The 12,591-nt window shown below is 40.9% G+C and overlaps 2 protein-coding genes across 6 annotated transcripts; one reads left to right on the top strand and one right to left on the bottom strand.

Annotated features, from left to right (window-relative positions):
* Positions 1-157: 157 nt before the first annotated feature.
* On the bottom strand, positions 158-4,080 carry LOC129717720 (sorting nexin-32). 2 transcript variants are annotated; one of them, XM_055667822.1, is made up of 7 exons: positions 3,876-4,080; positions 3,603-3,794; positions 2,793-3,530; positions 2,548-2,730; positions 2,370-2,387; positions 1,387-1,496; positions 158-1,063 (listed from the first exon to the last, which is right to left on the bottom strand). In XM_055667822.1, exons 1-7 carry the CDS (start codon positions 3,879-3,881, stop codon positions 967-969), a joined length of 1,344 nt encoding a protein of 447 aa, XP_055523797.1. In that variant the 5' UTR covers positions 3,882-4,080; the 3' UTR covers positions 158-966. The 2 variants fall into 2 exon arrangements, with proteins under 2 accessions (XP_055523797.1, XP_055523798.1); XM_055667823.1 differs by lacking the exon at positions 2,370-2,387 and having other exon boundaries at positions 3,876-4,079.
* A 2,968-nt stretch (positions 4,081-7,048) lies between these two features.
* Positions 7,049-11,833, top strand: LOC129718264 (uncharacterized). Of its 4 annotated transcripts, none has more exons than XR_008726835.1 (4): positions 7,049-10,626; positions 10,681-10,961; positions 11,060-11,348; positions 11,415-11,833. XR_008726835.1 is itself a non-coding variant. In XM_055668866.1 (4 exons), exons 3-4 carry the CDS (start codon positions 10,764-10,766, stop codon positions 11,607-11,609), a joined length of 780 nt encoding a protein of 259 aa, XP_055524841.1. In that variant the 5' UTR covers positions 7,050-7,294; positions 10,390-10,626; positions 10,681-10,763; the 3' UTR covers positions 11,610-11,833. The 4 variants fall into 4 exon arrangements, 3 of the variants coding, with proteins under 3 accessions (XP_055524841.1, XP_055524840.1, XP_055524842.1); XM_055668866.1 differs by having other exon boundaries at positions 7,050-7,294; positions 10,390-10,626; positions 10,681-11,348; XM_055668865.1 differs by having other exon boundaries at positions 7,050-7,294; positions 9,879-10,626; positions 10,681-11,348.
* The last annotated feature ends 758 nt before the right edge of the window (positions 11,834-12,591 follow it).

The following is a 12,591-nucleotide window of genomic DNA, read 5'->3' as shown; positions in this document are numbered from 1 at the left end:
TTCCAGGCGTTTACGTTAATTGTCATGTTTGTGTTAGATTCTTGTAATTTTTTGCTCGATCGAAGTTTATTTTTGATTACGATTCCTTTTTATAACAGAGAATATTTCAATCTTCAACTGTGGTCAGGTGTTTCGGAAAGATGGACACAATATAACATTTATATACATAATATTTTATCAATTTCTTCAAATATAATAATAATAATAATAGCAATAATTACGATGATATAGTCCTCGAAAAACAGTGTTTTTTGTGTTATAAAGCATCGATTACTTTTCCTGCTAAGTAGTCAAAAATGTAATGCATTTCCTGTGATCGGCGTTTTAATTATCATCGACGTGTATATAGTAAATAAAAGACCCTAACTCTGCACATGTTGGCGCTCAGTTGAATGTCGTTCGACAGACACCCGTTTAAAATGGAATCGGGTTTATCAAAAACAATAGATATATAAATTTAAGAATACAACATAGGGGTTAAGCTATTTGCTAACAAAAGCATGAGTAACATGAACTAGAATGTTTGATTAAATAATGGTAGAAAGGCATCATTTAAAAATAAAGTATCGTATGGAATATTTTTTCTTTCGTTCGTAAATTCTCTTGTAAAACTCTCCTGTAGTGTACAGGAAAATTCTGCTCCTCTGCTAGAAGATTCAAAGGAATAATTTCGAGTTTATCGCCTTACATAACGGCCAGTCTAGGGTCAAATCTGGACCGATCTATTGTTGTCACGACTATCCGATGTATTCGTGTATAAATGTTGTATCTAGCTTATTATGCAATATTGTTCCACGCACATGTACAGACATTCAGACAGACAGCTGACCTTATTTGTCATCGTAGAATGCAACGTGGGCCATGCTCTGTTTTTCCATTTCGAGCTTGCGGAAGTGGTCCTCACACGATATTCTACGGTCCATATTTATCACACAAGTTCGCACCGCACGAGGTCTCGTCAGACCTCTAGGCAGCGGAGTCCTGTAGCGCTATCAACGATTGACGGAGATGTTCGTACTGCGCTTTGGCGTGCTTCATCTCCAGCTCAGCCAATTCGATTAGACTGAAAAGCACAGATTATTTATATATTGAAGGATGAAATATTGATAACACTGGTAAACACAGATTTTGCCCTAGTGCTCAAACTGGAAAGGGATTATAGCTTTTTAACCAATCCTATAAATTTTGGTGCCCCTAACAAAGATAACTTTTTCGGAGACTTAAATGAGTTTTCCCATAAGCAAACGTAATAATTACTTTTCGGTCTTTAGACGCACTTCTAATCAAATTAGGGGCACCAAAATTCACAGGAATGGTTATCTTTTCAAGGCAACTGCTTTAAGCTTTAGGGTATTTTTTTCGCTTTTGTCGACCGGTGTAATTTACCTTTTTTTGAAAGCAGCTACCCGACGAAGCCGAAAGCTGACCAGCTCCTCTTTACCACGGCCAGACATCGATTCAAACTTTTCACAGGCCTGTGTTTGAGCCATCTCCGCCTATTGAACCAAAAAGAATGTTGGAATGATTTTAGTGTCATTTTCACCTGGATTGACGAGTGCCAAAGCTAGCGACAGAATTTTTTTTTTAAATACTTTCATGTACTTGGACGAATCTTTATATGAAAATAAATACATTTATGGTTGAAATTAAATAATGTTAATCACCAAGCAAAAATCAGCATATGTTCCAATGCAAATTTATAGCGATCAAGGGCCAATATTTTACTTTTCATAGAGCCAACTTTCACGCTAAAACGACTCAAGCTACTCGAAATGTCTTAAAAAATGCAACTGCGACAAAATTTTATTTTTTTAGCTTTTCTGTGCATTACCGATTAGCATAAACTCTACCAGTCAGTTGGAAAAAAATTAATCGCTCCTATCTGTCGTGTTAAACGGCTACCTTCAAGTTTTTTAGTAACGTGCCTTGACTGTACAGTAGCCAATATCAATACATAATAAAGCTAAGATTTCACGAGAGTTCCTAGTTTTTTTTTATCGAAACAAACATTTTTTGCAATGAGTTATACATTGTTTAGAAATGAAATTGGGTCCAACAAAATATGTTCGACATGTATTTATAATTTTTTATTCATTATTGAAAGAAGGTGCAATTGAAATGTTTCTGATATATTTAATATTTATCAAATTTATTATGTATTTGCTACTGCTATTGCTGTTTAAGATTACAAGTAACGCAAATGTAGTGAAGTAATACTAATCAAGCGGCACGAAAACTAAGTACATGATAATAGCAACTATCGGAACAAACTATTGCATAATCAATGGAAAACCTCACAGCAAACATGCAATTCGAGCGCACTCAAATATTACAAGCTATTCTGAAGAAGTTGCAACCCTTTCCAGTACCTCTTGCACTTCCAATGGCTTCAGACATGAACGGAACAGATTTAACAGTGGTTGATTAATAAATCTAGTGATGTGTGGAGGTATTTTGCATAGGAAGTTTGATGAGAATACGATTTAAACGAACGACAACTGCGAAAGTGTATCATTGTTGTTCGCCGATATTTTGACGAAGACTTACCGCATGAACGTCCTTGTTTTTAGCCCTAGCTTTCTCGAGATTTCTGTTGGCCGCCTCATATGCTGCTAAACAGCGCAATCTACGAATCAAAAGAGCTTTAGCAGCGTTACTGTCCCGTTGATAGTATCGCAATGTGTCGCCCAGTTTTAAATCCTGGTCGCTCGCCACTCGTCCCTCCATGTTCTAAAAGAGAAACTCATCATAACACTCGCTAATTGTTCAAGCGCTTTAAAATAGACACTCACCCGAATCTTTTCAAAAATGTCTGCTGTTTTGGCTAGAAAACGTTCCATGCAGCCGTGTTCCGCCGTTGAAAGTGACATCAGAGCAGACGAAATCCGTATATGCGAGTCAGCCACTTCTTTGTGCTTATTGGTCATTTTTTCGGTTCGCACTGCCGCTTCTTTTAGATGACCGTGATATTCGCCCAAAAACTGTAGCTCGCGTTCGAAAAAGTCATTTACGTCCTTTACTGTTGCTCCTAAATATATCTCATCAGTCGTCTTCCCCAAACTTCTCATTAGCCCACCGAAGACGTCGATTTTTTTCTTCAGTTTCGCACAAAGATCCTGATCGAATTCCAGAAATACCTTCAGGTGTGCATCATCTCGAAATACGGGGTGCGTTGCCAATCGCGTGAGAAACACCTCATGCATGGCTACCGTTTTCTTGAACGTAGCTAAATATTCCGCTTCCAACTCCTGCTTCATTTTCTTAAACTCTTCCTTGGTCATGTTTCCTTCACCTTCACCTAATCGTTGTAGCTTTTCTCGGGAAGCATCGAAGTCGGGACGGGGAGGACAAGGCGGTATGATATAGCCAGCATAATCCTCATTCTCCTCAAACCGATCGTGTAGCCACACAAACTCTTCATGCTGTCGGACAACCAAAAAATCTGACTTGGCAAATCCGGGCAAATTGGTGCGAGTATGAACTGTAAACTTCACCCTTTCCTTCTCACTCAGCGCATCTGAAATGTCAACCTACGGTATACAGAAATTCTAATGACATACGTATATAGATTTAAGTAAGTCACTACTAATTGAATGACTCACCAAAAGCGAACTTGGAGGAAGCGCCGTGTTATCTGTTTTGTTATTCCCCTGCTGCTGTGGTAATTGGGTACCGTCTCCCATAGATCCATTTCCAGATCCAGTCACTTTTTGAGAGGGTGTAAAATCTTGATTGCCCTCCAATGGACTTCCCGTCGACGGTGTTCCGTTACCATTCTCCTCAATTGTTCCGTCCTAATACAAACACAGCGGGAGGAGGAAAGGCGATAACGTCATTCTTTATCAGCCTGACTATATTTATCACGAAGAACTTACCATCATTTTTATTTTTCGCAAACTACTACGTGTTACTGTTTTTGCAAAAACTTATATTACGTACGAGTGTTTTATACGAATATAGCTGAATCTCTCCGAAATGTATTCTAACAAATTTTGTCACTACCAGCAGGATTCCAAGTAGCCGTCGTCATCAAATAATCTGTATGCTTGAAAGTTGAAATTGAAGAATATACACTCTGCGAAAAATGCACGTAAAATTTACCGGGAAAAGTGACTGATTTTCATCCACCTTCTTTTCACGTAACTTTTGCCGATTTCTCGAAAGCCGATCATGTGTCAGTGTGTTAGTGTCAATCAACCAGGCGTTGGTCAGGTAATTGTTACCTGATTTTCACGTACCTTTTTACGTGATATTTAGGTGAAACCATGGGCGCAACTAAGGAAAATTTCTAGGGGGGCTAGTTTCCATACATTTCATTTAAAAAATAGAAAAAAGAGTTACAATGCGCCTATTCAAAAACGCATAACATAGTGTCGTAACAGAAGACAAAATCACTACAATCGGGAATAAATCTCCGAAGATGTATTGAATATCTTGACCACCTCTTTCAGCTGACGCTGATTCGATATTGAGGAGAACTAGATTTGGTAAACGGCTGGGCAGTGCGTACCAGCAGTATACCCGTGCTAGTCGGCATAAAAAAAAAACCAGTGTGGTCCAAGGCATAATATTCCTAACCGACTGAAATACGAGCAACCAAGAGAAGATTGGGGAACCGGTGTGAACTTGGTCGCTGACAGGGAAGCGGTTGTTGTTCTCCTTGGAGAGCAGCTTGTCTGAGCGTCTGTTTTCCAGGATAGGGGCGGCTCGAACAGCGACTGATCCGGAACGGACGGTGAACTATGAAATGCGGTGTCTCGCCTCTACACCCAAGACGGCGGCTCCGTCGCAAGACTAGGTATCGCAGCCCTAGTAAAGCAGCATACTGAAATAAACATACTACGAACGATCAAGAATTGAAAACGAACCGAAATTACCCGCAATGATCTAGTGACGAAATAAGACGACGATTAGAAGCTCGGTACATATAACAGCAGTAACGCCCCAGATGCCGACCGGATTCTGCTGAATCAGCTAGAAGTTCACCAGTTCGGCATCGTTGCGCTCCAGGAGCTTTACCGGAAAGGAGAGAATGTATGGCATATTTGTGTCCACAGGGCACAGTTTTACCAGAGCGGTGGGACAAACAATGTGCTGGGTACCGGCTTTATTGTGCTGGGCAGGATGCAGAGTCGTGCGATCAAGTGGCAGGCCTTCAGCGACACGTTGTGTTTGTTGAGAATAAAAGGCCGGCTCTACAACTACTAGAGAAAGAAACGTTCTACGCACAGCTGGGGAAACTCTACGATAGCTGCTCGCGTAGAGACATCAAGATCGTCATTGGGGACATGAACGCTCAGGTCGATAGGGAAGATATATATAAGCAGGTGATTAGCCCGCACAGCCTGCACACCGTGACGAACGACAACGGCCAGGGATGCGTCAACTTCGCAGCTTCCCTCAGACTGGCAGTCCGAATAACCTGCTTTCCCCAAAAAGACATCCACGATCACCTGACCAACGTACAACAAGCATTGACCATGTTCTCATCGACGGCTCTTTTTTTTCTCAGACATACAAACGTACGCACCAATTGTGGTGGCATTGGCATGACCACTTCGATCGAGTCTAGTGCGACGAAGTAAAAAGTTGACGATGTACCTGATACGACCGGTAGTTCTCTACGGAATCGATACATCAACGCTTCTGGCCTCAACGCTCTTGGAGTTTTCGAACAGAAGGTGCTGCGGAATATCTATTGTGGAGTACAGACGGACGACGGATAATGGTGACAGTACATGAAGCATGAACAGCACGCGCTGCTTTTAGAAAACCCCGTTGCACACCTGGAGAAAGTCAATAGGTTGCGGTGGGCCGGTCGCGTCGTAGCGATGTCGGACGATGATCCTGTGGAATCACTTCTCTTCAGCAACCTAGTTCAGGACTACGGGGCGCAGCGTGCACGATGGCTCGACCAGATCGAAAGAGACTTGCGGGTGATGAGACGTCTGGGGAACTGGCGAAACACAGCCCAAAACCGAGCAACTGCTTGATACAGCACGAGCCACCACGGCTCTCGTCTTATTGGTAAGGTAAGTAAGAGAGCAAGGTTTGAGAATCAATCCTGGGTACAGTACTAGTTCTCAGCCAATGAATGATGACATCACAATTTTTGTTGATTTTGATGCTCTGGTAAGAAGTATGGAATGTATTTATATTAACTACAATTATTCTCTGGGAAATTCTAGGGGGGGCTTAAAACTTGCTTAAAACTGCCCCCCGCAGTTGCGCCCATGGGTGAAACCATAAATTAAGCGCATAAACCCCACATGATTTTCACGTACTTTTTACGAATACACGGCGCATATGACAAATAAAATTTATTTCCAAATATCACAAAATAATTACTTGCTCCGAATCGACATTTCCGGACTCCGGATACAGGACTAGCCGGAACGATTGTCAACTGTTCATCTGCAGCTGGTACCGGAGGTGTTCTGCTCGAAACTGGGTGTTGACGATTGCAATCGTTCCGGAAAGAATTCACCAACTGAAAATTCAAAAGATTTATGTTTTTTTGTTAATATGAATATTATTCTGGCTACTTACATTGCGTATTTTCCAATATTGATTTAGCTGGAGCAGCTCAGGAGTCCTTTGTCCGCCATATTGACTTTTTTGCATACTAAACATTCACGTAAATATCGTTGTCGGAAACGTCAAACCACAGCCGCACTAACACTAAAAAAAGTTAAAATAACACAAATACCAACGCACTGAAACCATCTACCGGTTGTACGTGAGTTGACAGTGAATTGTACGTGAAATTAAGGTGAAAATTACTAACGTCACGTAAAATGGCATATTTTCTTAAGGTCAGTCACTTACGTGATTTTTCAGGTAGATTTTACGTGTGTATTTTTCAGAGTGTATGATGGCTAAGGTCTCGCTTCCACGATCAGGGTTGCCATTCCCACTGACAAAATCTGGCATAAACGACATAATCGAGTCACAACCCATTTCGCGATGACGGTGTAATCAGGGGGAATCTATCTGTCAAATATCGTGAAACCGTGACCAGCACATTTGGCAACAAGGCGTCTGTATGTTTTAGTTTTTGTCGTTTTGATCGAAGTAAAATGGAACGTTTTCTTTTAACAAAATTCGAGAAATAGCGGAAAACTTTTATTAATAATGCGTTCCGTAGTGAAATTTTGGGACATCAACAAGTTTTTAACGAAAATTGGTGATGGATTATCGTCACATTGGTAATTTATCAAACGTCATGGACCAACAAGCTTCATGGACCAGAGTAGATCTGCGATAACGCACACATATATGAAATTTTACACCGGTAAATCCCCCCTGGGTGTAATGCCTTGTTCAGACTACGCCGCATATCATCTGATATCGCCAGATATCGGATATCACTTCGGGTGTTTACTTTACAGAGAGGTGATATTATTTGCTTTGGTAATAAAAAAGAGCAAAGAAAAGCAAAGTTTTTGGTGCTACATTTCGTATCGGAATTTGACCCTCTGTTACCGACTCCGCAGCCGACTGTTGAGCGTACAGGACAATTGCGGAGCTAGCGCTACAATCCTACTGACACCAATAGCACATATATAAGACATACGTAACAGTCAGGAAGAAATCTTTCGAAAAAGTTGGTACAAAATGAACTCCTCGAATGGCACCATATTCTGAATAAAATCACTGGTTGAGTAGTTTCTGAAGGCGGTGTACCTGCGCAGCCCTGCATTTGTCTAGTTTCCACTCGAAAAATGCTGCATTGATTTTGTAGAGAACTTTTTGACAGTTCCTTATGGGATTTTCTTTGGGGCTCGATGATGCCGAGAAAAAGAAGATTCATTTTGTTCATTATTCGTCGAGCAGTTTGACAGGACGGAGTACGGAGTACTATGGAGCAACGTGTACCAGAAAAAAAGGCCAGTGTTACGTATGTCTTATGTATGTCTCTCCCGAGCTGTAACTCGAACACACGAACACTGGCTCGTTAGGCCAGTATCGTACCTCGAGATCAGCTGGGAGAAGAGAACAAAAACAGGTCAAAGCATAAACAAGAGAACAGGAGCAATGCAATTAGGATAGAGATGTCAGCTGGTTGGCTCGCACAGAAGCGAACTCTCGTATGCAATTCGGTTGTTAAGCTATACCAGTTTTCAAAAAATTGCTATCGTCCTTCGGATGTTAAATCACAAATTGGGTTACTTAGCTATTCACGGATTTTCGATTTTGATATATCATCTGAAAGAGTGTAATTTTCTTAGCAAAACGTGATTTTTTAAAACATTATATCATTATTCTTCGATTTTTAAATTAAGAATAAAAATTCGCTCTTAATCGCTACAATGACAGTTGGTATATGGGCGAACTGTTATGTTGCGACTTCGAGCAGTTTTAAATCGTGATTTAAAAAGCAAGGAACAACGATAGAATTTTTTTTAAATCACGTTTTTCTTAGAAAATGCAGATCTTTCAGATGATATAAAAACTGATATAGTTAAACAACCCAATTAAAACTACTCGAAATCGCTACAATGACAGTTCGTCCACATACGTAATACATAAGTAACACTGGTGTTTTTTTCTGGTACACGTTGCTCCATACTACGCCTTACTCCGACCTGTCAAACTGCTCGATAGATAATGAACAAAATGAATTTTCTTTTTCTTTGCCTTGTCGAGCCCAAAAGAAAACTTCATAAGGAACTGTCAAAAAGTTATTTACAAAATCAATGCAGAGTTTTTCAAGTAGGAACGAGACAAATGCAGGGCTGCGCAGGTACACTGCCTTCAAAAACAACTCAAACAGTGATTTTACTCAGAGTGTCGTACCATTCGAGTAGTTCATTCTGTACCAACTTTTTTGGAAGATTTCTTCCTGACTGTTACATATGTCTTATGTATGTGGTTCGTCCATGTATTAACTGTCATTCAAGCGATTCAGGGCGCGATTTTATTCTTCATTTGAAAATCGAAGGACAATGATATGAAACACACATAAATTGACAATTGCATATGAGCAATATAGCACGAATTGCCTGATATCAGGAGATATGCGGTGTAATGTGAACGGGGTATATAAAAGATTTTAAAGGCTGTTCGCATCTACGCGAACTCTTATAAGTAATCGACAAAATGTGCGTGATGACTTGGTGATGACAGAAGCAAAAATATATTTTTCCTTCTTTTGAACATATATCCAGCTTTTTACGTGCTATAATGGCGGACGTTATAATGCAAAGTTCGTTATAAGTAACCGATCCTTTTGACAACTCTACTTACGTCAGTTTGCAGTCTTCATATATTTTATCAAAAGAAAATACATCTGGCAACATTTGTGTTGCCAATTTTTCAGAAATACTCAATCTGACGTAAGTAGAGAGGTTCGTATATTACGAACACGAATTATAGCGACCGCCATTATGGTGCGTAAAAAGCTGGATACACCAATATCGTGTAATATTATCGAAATATTTTTGATGAACTCAAGCGAACCCAAGTAAGAATTTGACCCAGTATTGACCTGGCGTGCTGCCCAAAGCGCACCGTAAAATTTTCCACCACCGCATGTGCTTAGTTCGTAAATAATTTCCGGCATCTTTTTCTTATTTGCGTTGTATTACTAGGCAGATTTGCCCTGACGCAGTAGAATAAATAAATTTGCTATATGTTAAAACTTATAACACATTCCCCTAATGCAATAATTCGAGACTACGAAGCTAGAAGAGATTTTGAAGGCTGTTCGCATCCACGCGAACTCTCATATGCGATTGTCAAAATGTGTGTAATGACAAAAGTAAAAATATAAAACCAAAGTGCACAGGAATGGTTGAAAAGCTATAATCTTTCCTTTTTATCAGATTTGATATAATTTGTTTTTTCAAATTTTATGACTGTGTATCACATTATAGCTTCAAGATGTTTTAATTACTTAAGTCACAAAGACCAGACTAAAGGCCCAAATACACACACGGCGTGACAACGCCTTCCTGACGAAAATTGTCAGTACCTTCTAGAAACCTTCTAATGTGCCTTCTAGCATCTACCACCTTCCACTCGTCTGCGAGGAAGGCACAATCGCGCCATCTTGAGCTACGCCGCGTGCAAACCTTCTTGTTGTCATGCCTTCTAAAATTTGTTTGTCGTCTACACGGAAGGCGGTAGTCGTAATGAGAAGAAGGTGTGCAGTAGGCGCGATCGGAAAACTGTCACATTTTTCGCAAACTGCTGGTTCATTGGATATTTCCATTGAACTGAAGCAAGTTAGATGGATTTGACATATAATGTAGGTTGTCATTCTACTAGTTTAATGGATTTCAAATCCATCCAACTAGTACTAGTTCAATGGAAATATACAATGAACTATAGTTTTACAACCTACATTAAATGTCAAATCCATCCGCCATTATCACTCGTGGAAAGCTGGATATTGTGAAATGAAGTTTGTGAATGTGGATTCCTGCTGCTTGGATTCAGGCGAAGCGCTTGGGAACTATGGCGATGCGTCAGTTTATACTGCACATTTGCCCAAAAACATCAAGCAAATAGAAGCAGCAGCAACCTCTCGGAAATCGGTAGGCAAGCGCACCCATTTTAACCGGGATAATTGGAACGACTAGTTGGTGGCAGCGCTAATAGCACAGGTGGAGTTGCATCCAGGTTTGTTTCTTCACTTTGAATGGTTCGTTTCATTTCATTATTTTTATTTTGCAGCCATTTGGGATGTGAATTCACCCAGCTTCCGAAATAAAAACTTAAAAGATTCGGCGTGGGTAAAGGTCCGCACCGCTGGCAACATGATGAGCATCGGTGATGCCGAATGTCGTCGCAAGTGGCAGCACTTGTGTAATAACAACAACAAATTAGCGAATTCATACTACAATGCCAACTCAGGAGAATCGGCAAGAGGAACACCGAATTGGGTGCACTGGACTGCCATGGAGTTCGTCCGCCAGAATAGGGCATCGTATAGGACGAGCACAGAATTGAATTTGGTAGGTTTTCCACTTTTGAGCAATTCCATAAAAATGTCCGAATTTTATTGTATATTTTTATATGTCATTCAAAACCGGTTGGTTCGCTCATTGGGAAGCTTCCGACAGTCAAAGTTTGCTGGAGGTGAAACAGCCCAACAACGAAAACGCGCCAAAAGCGTGAACCGGCCAGCGAGAACAGTTGAGTCAACGTCAATGTCAACGGCTACGGGCGAAGCACTGGAGAGGCTCGACGTAATCATGGAAACGATTGGAGCAGGAAAAACTAATCCGCACTTGGCTGCATCGAAAGAATGGGCAGTAGTGCTAAACCAAATGTCTCCAATGTATGCGGCGCGTGCGAAGTCAGAGATCAAGACGATGTTGTCGAAATACTGGTCACTTTCGGTAAGTTTGATATGCGCTCTTGTTTCGGACTCTATATTCTCACTCAATTTAATTTGTTTGTTCAAGGTCGCAGCAGAGGAAGAGGCAGCAGAGAACCAGTATCGATCGGAATTGGCGAAAACAAACAAATGCATCGTGAAAGATTTCATTGATCAAGGCGTGAGCAACCCTTGTTTGTTTTGGGCGACGATTTGGAAAATTCGATCTCAGCCGTCACACCAAGATCGTCGTGTTCAATGCCAACGGCGAGTTGCTGTCTGATCCACCTCTCATTGTAAAAGCGAAAGTCGCAGTAGGATTGTGCAAATCTGATACAGAGCAACCGGAAGACAGACTCACCTTACAATTGTAATAGTTTCGTAACATACTCACACATACACGCACACACACGCAGACACACACACACACGCAGACACACACACAAACACACAAATTATGTATAATAAAACACAAGGAAAATACATCAATACTGCCATATTTTAATATTCACTGTTTTTTACAACAGCCTCAACAGTTCCTTTTTCGCAAGGGTTTCAATTTGTGTAAAAAAATGATTATTTACTGCGTTGCGTTCACTTCCATCTCGTCATCACCGTTCCAGTCAGCCATCCCAATCCTCTGTAACTGCCAAGGGACTTGCCCTTATACTCCCCAAGGGACTTGCCATAAACTCGTTGCGCACTTCAATTGCATTCATTTGACGATCACATTCACTATCGAGGCAGCGCCGTCTCAGTCTGCAGCCAAAAGCCATGTTTTCGTCACGACAGGCTCCTTCTACGGCTTCCCCAGTTTGTTTGTTGCATGAATCAGCTAATGCTGACGAGTAGATTGAGGAACCACGCATAATATGAAAATTGTGCAATGCACAAATGGCTTTGGTGATGTGCTTTGTTTTATCTGCGTCGAACGAAATGAAAGTTAGCAACACCCGAAAACGCATCGACATGATACCAAATGCATTTTCGATAGTACGGCGTCCGCGTGAAACACGATAGTTCGTTAAGCGTTTGCTTACACTCAGAGCACGTCCAGGAAATGTTTTCAAAATATACGGCTTTAATGCAAAGGCATCATCAGTGAACACAACATACGGCACTGCGGTATTGCGACCCGGCAAAGGTTTTGAGGGTGGCAAGTTCAATGAACCATTCACAAGGCATTGAGAAAGTGAACAATTATTGAAGACTGCCATCGCACTCACGGCCATTTGCACTGGTGAAATAAAAACAAATGCAAAGTT

Source organism: Wyeomyia smithii, chromosome 1 (assembly GCF_029784165.1).
Source record: "Wyeomyia smithii strain HCP4-BCI-WySm-NY-G18 chromosome 1, ASM2978416v1, whole genome shotgun sequence".
Classification (NCBI taxonomy): Eukaryota; Metazoa; Arthropoda; class Insecta; order Diptera; family Culicidae; genus Wyeomyia; species Wyeomyia smithii.
The sequence above is the reverse complement of the archived record's forward strand: the minus strand, read 5'-3'. Positions and strand labels throughout refer to the sequence as shown.

Excerpts from the sequence above, each read along its gene's own strand:
- LOC129717720 (XM_055667822.1), bottom strand. Across the intron at positions 2,731-2,792 it reads ACATTTTTGAAAAGATTCGG|AACATGGAGGGACGAGTGGC; the intron begins GTGAGTGTCTAT and ends TTTCTCTTTTAG. Across the intron at positions 1,064-1,386 it reads GTAGCTGCTTTCAAAAAAAG|TCTAATCGAATTGGCTGAGC; the intron begins GTAAATTACACC and ends TGTGCTTTTCAG.
- LOC129718264 (XM_055668866.1), top strand. The coding sequence starts at position 10,764 with ATGATGAGCATCGGTGATGCCGAATGTCGTCGCAAGTGGCAGCACTTG. Across the intron at positions 11,349-11,414 it reads CGAAATACTGGTCACTTTCG|GTCGCAGCAGAGGAAGAGGC; the intron begins GTAAGTTTGATA and ends TGTTTGTTCAAG.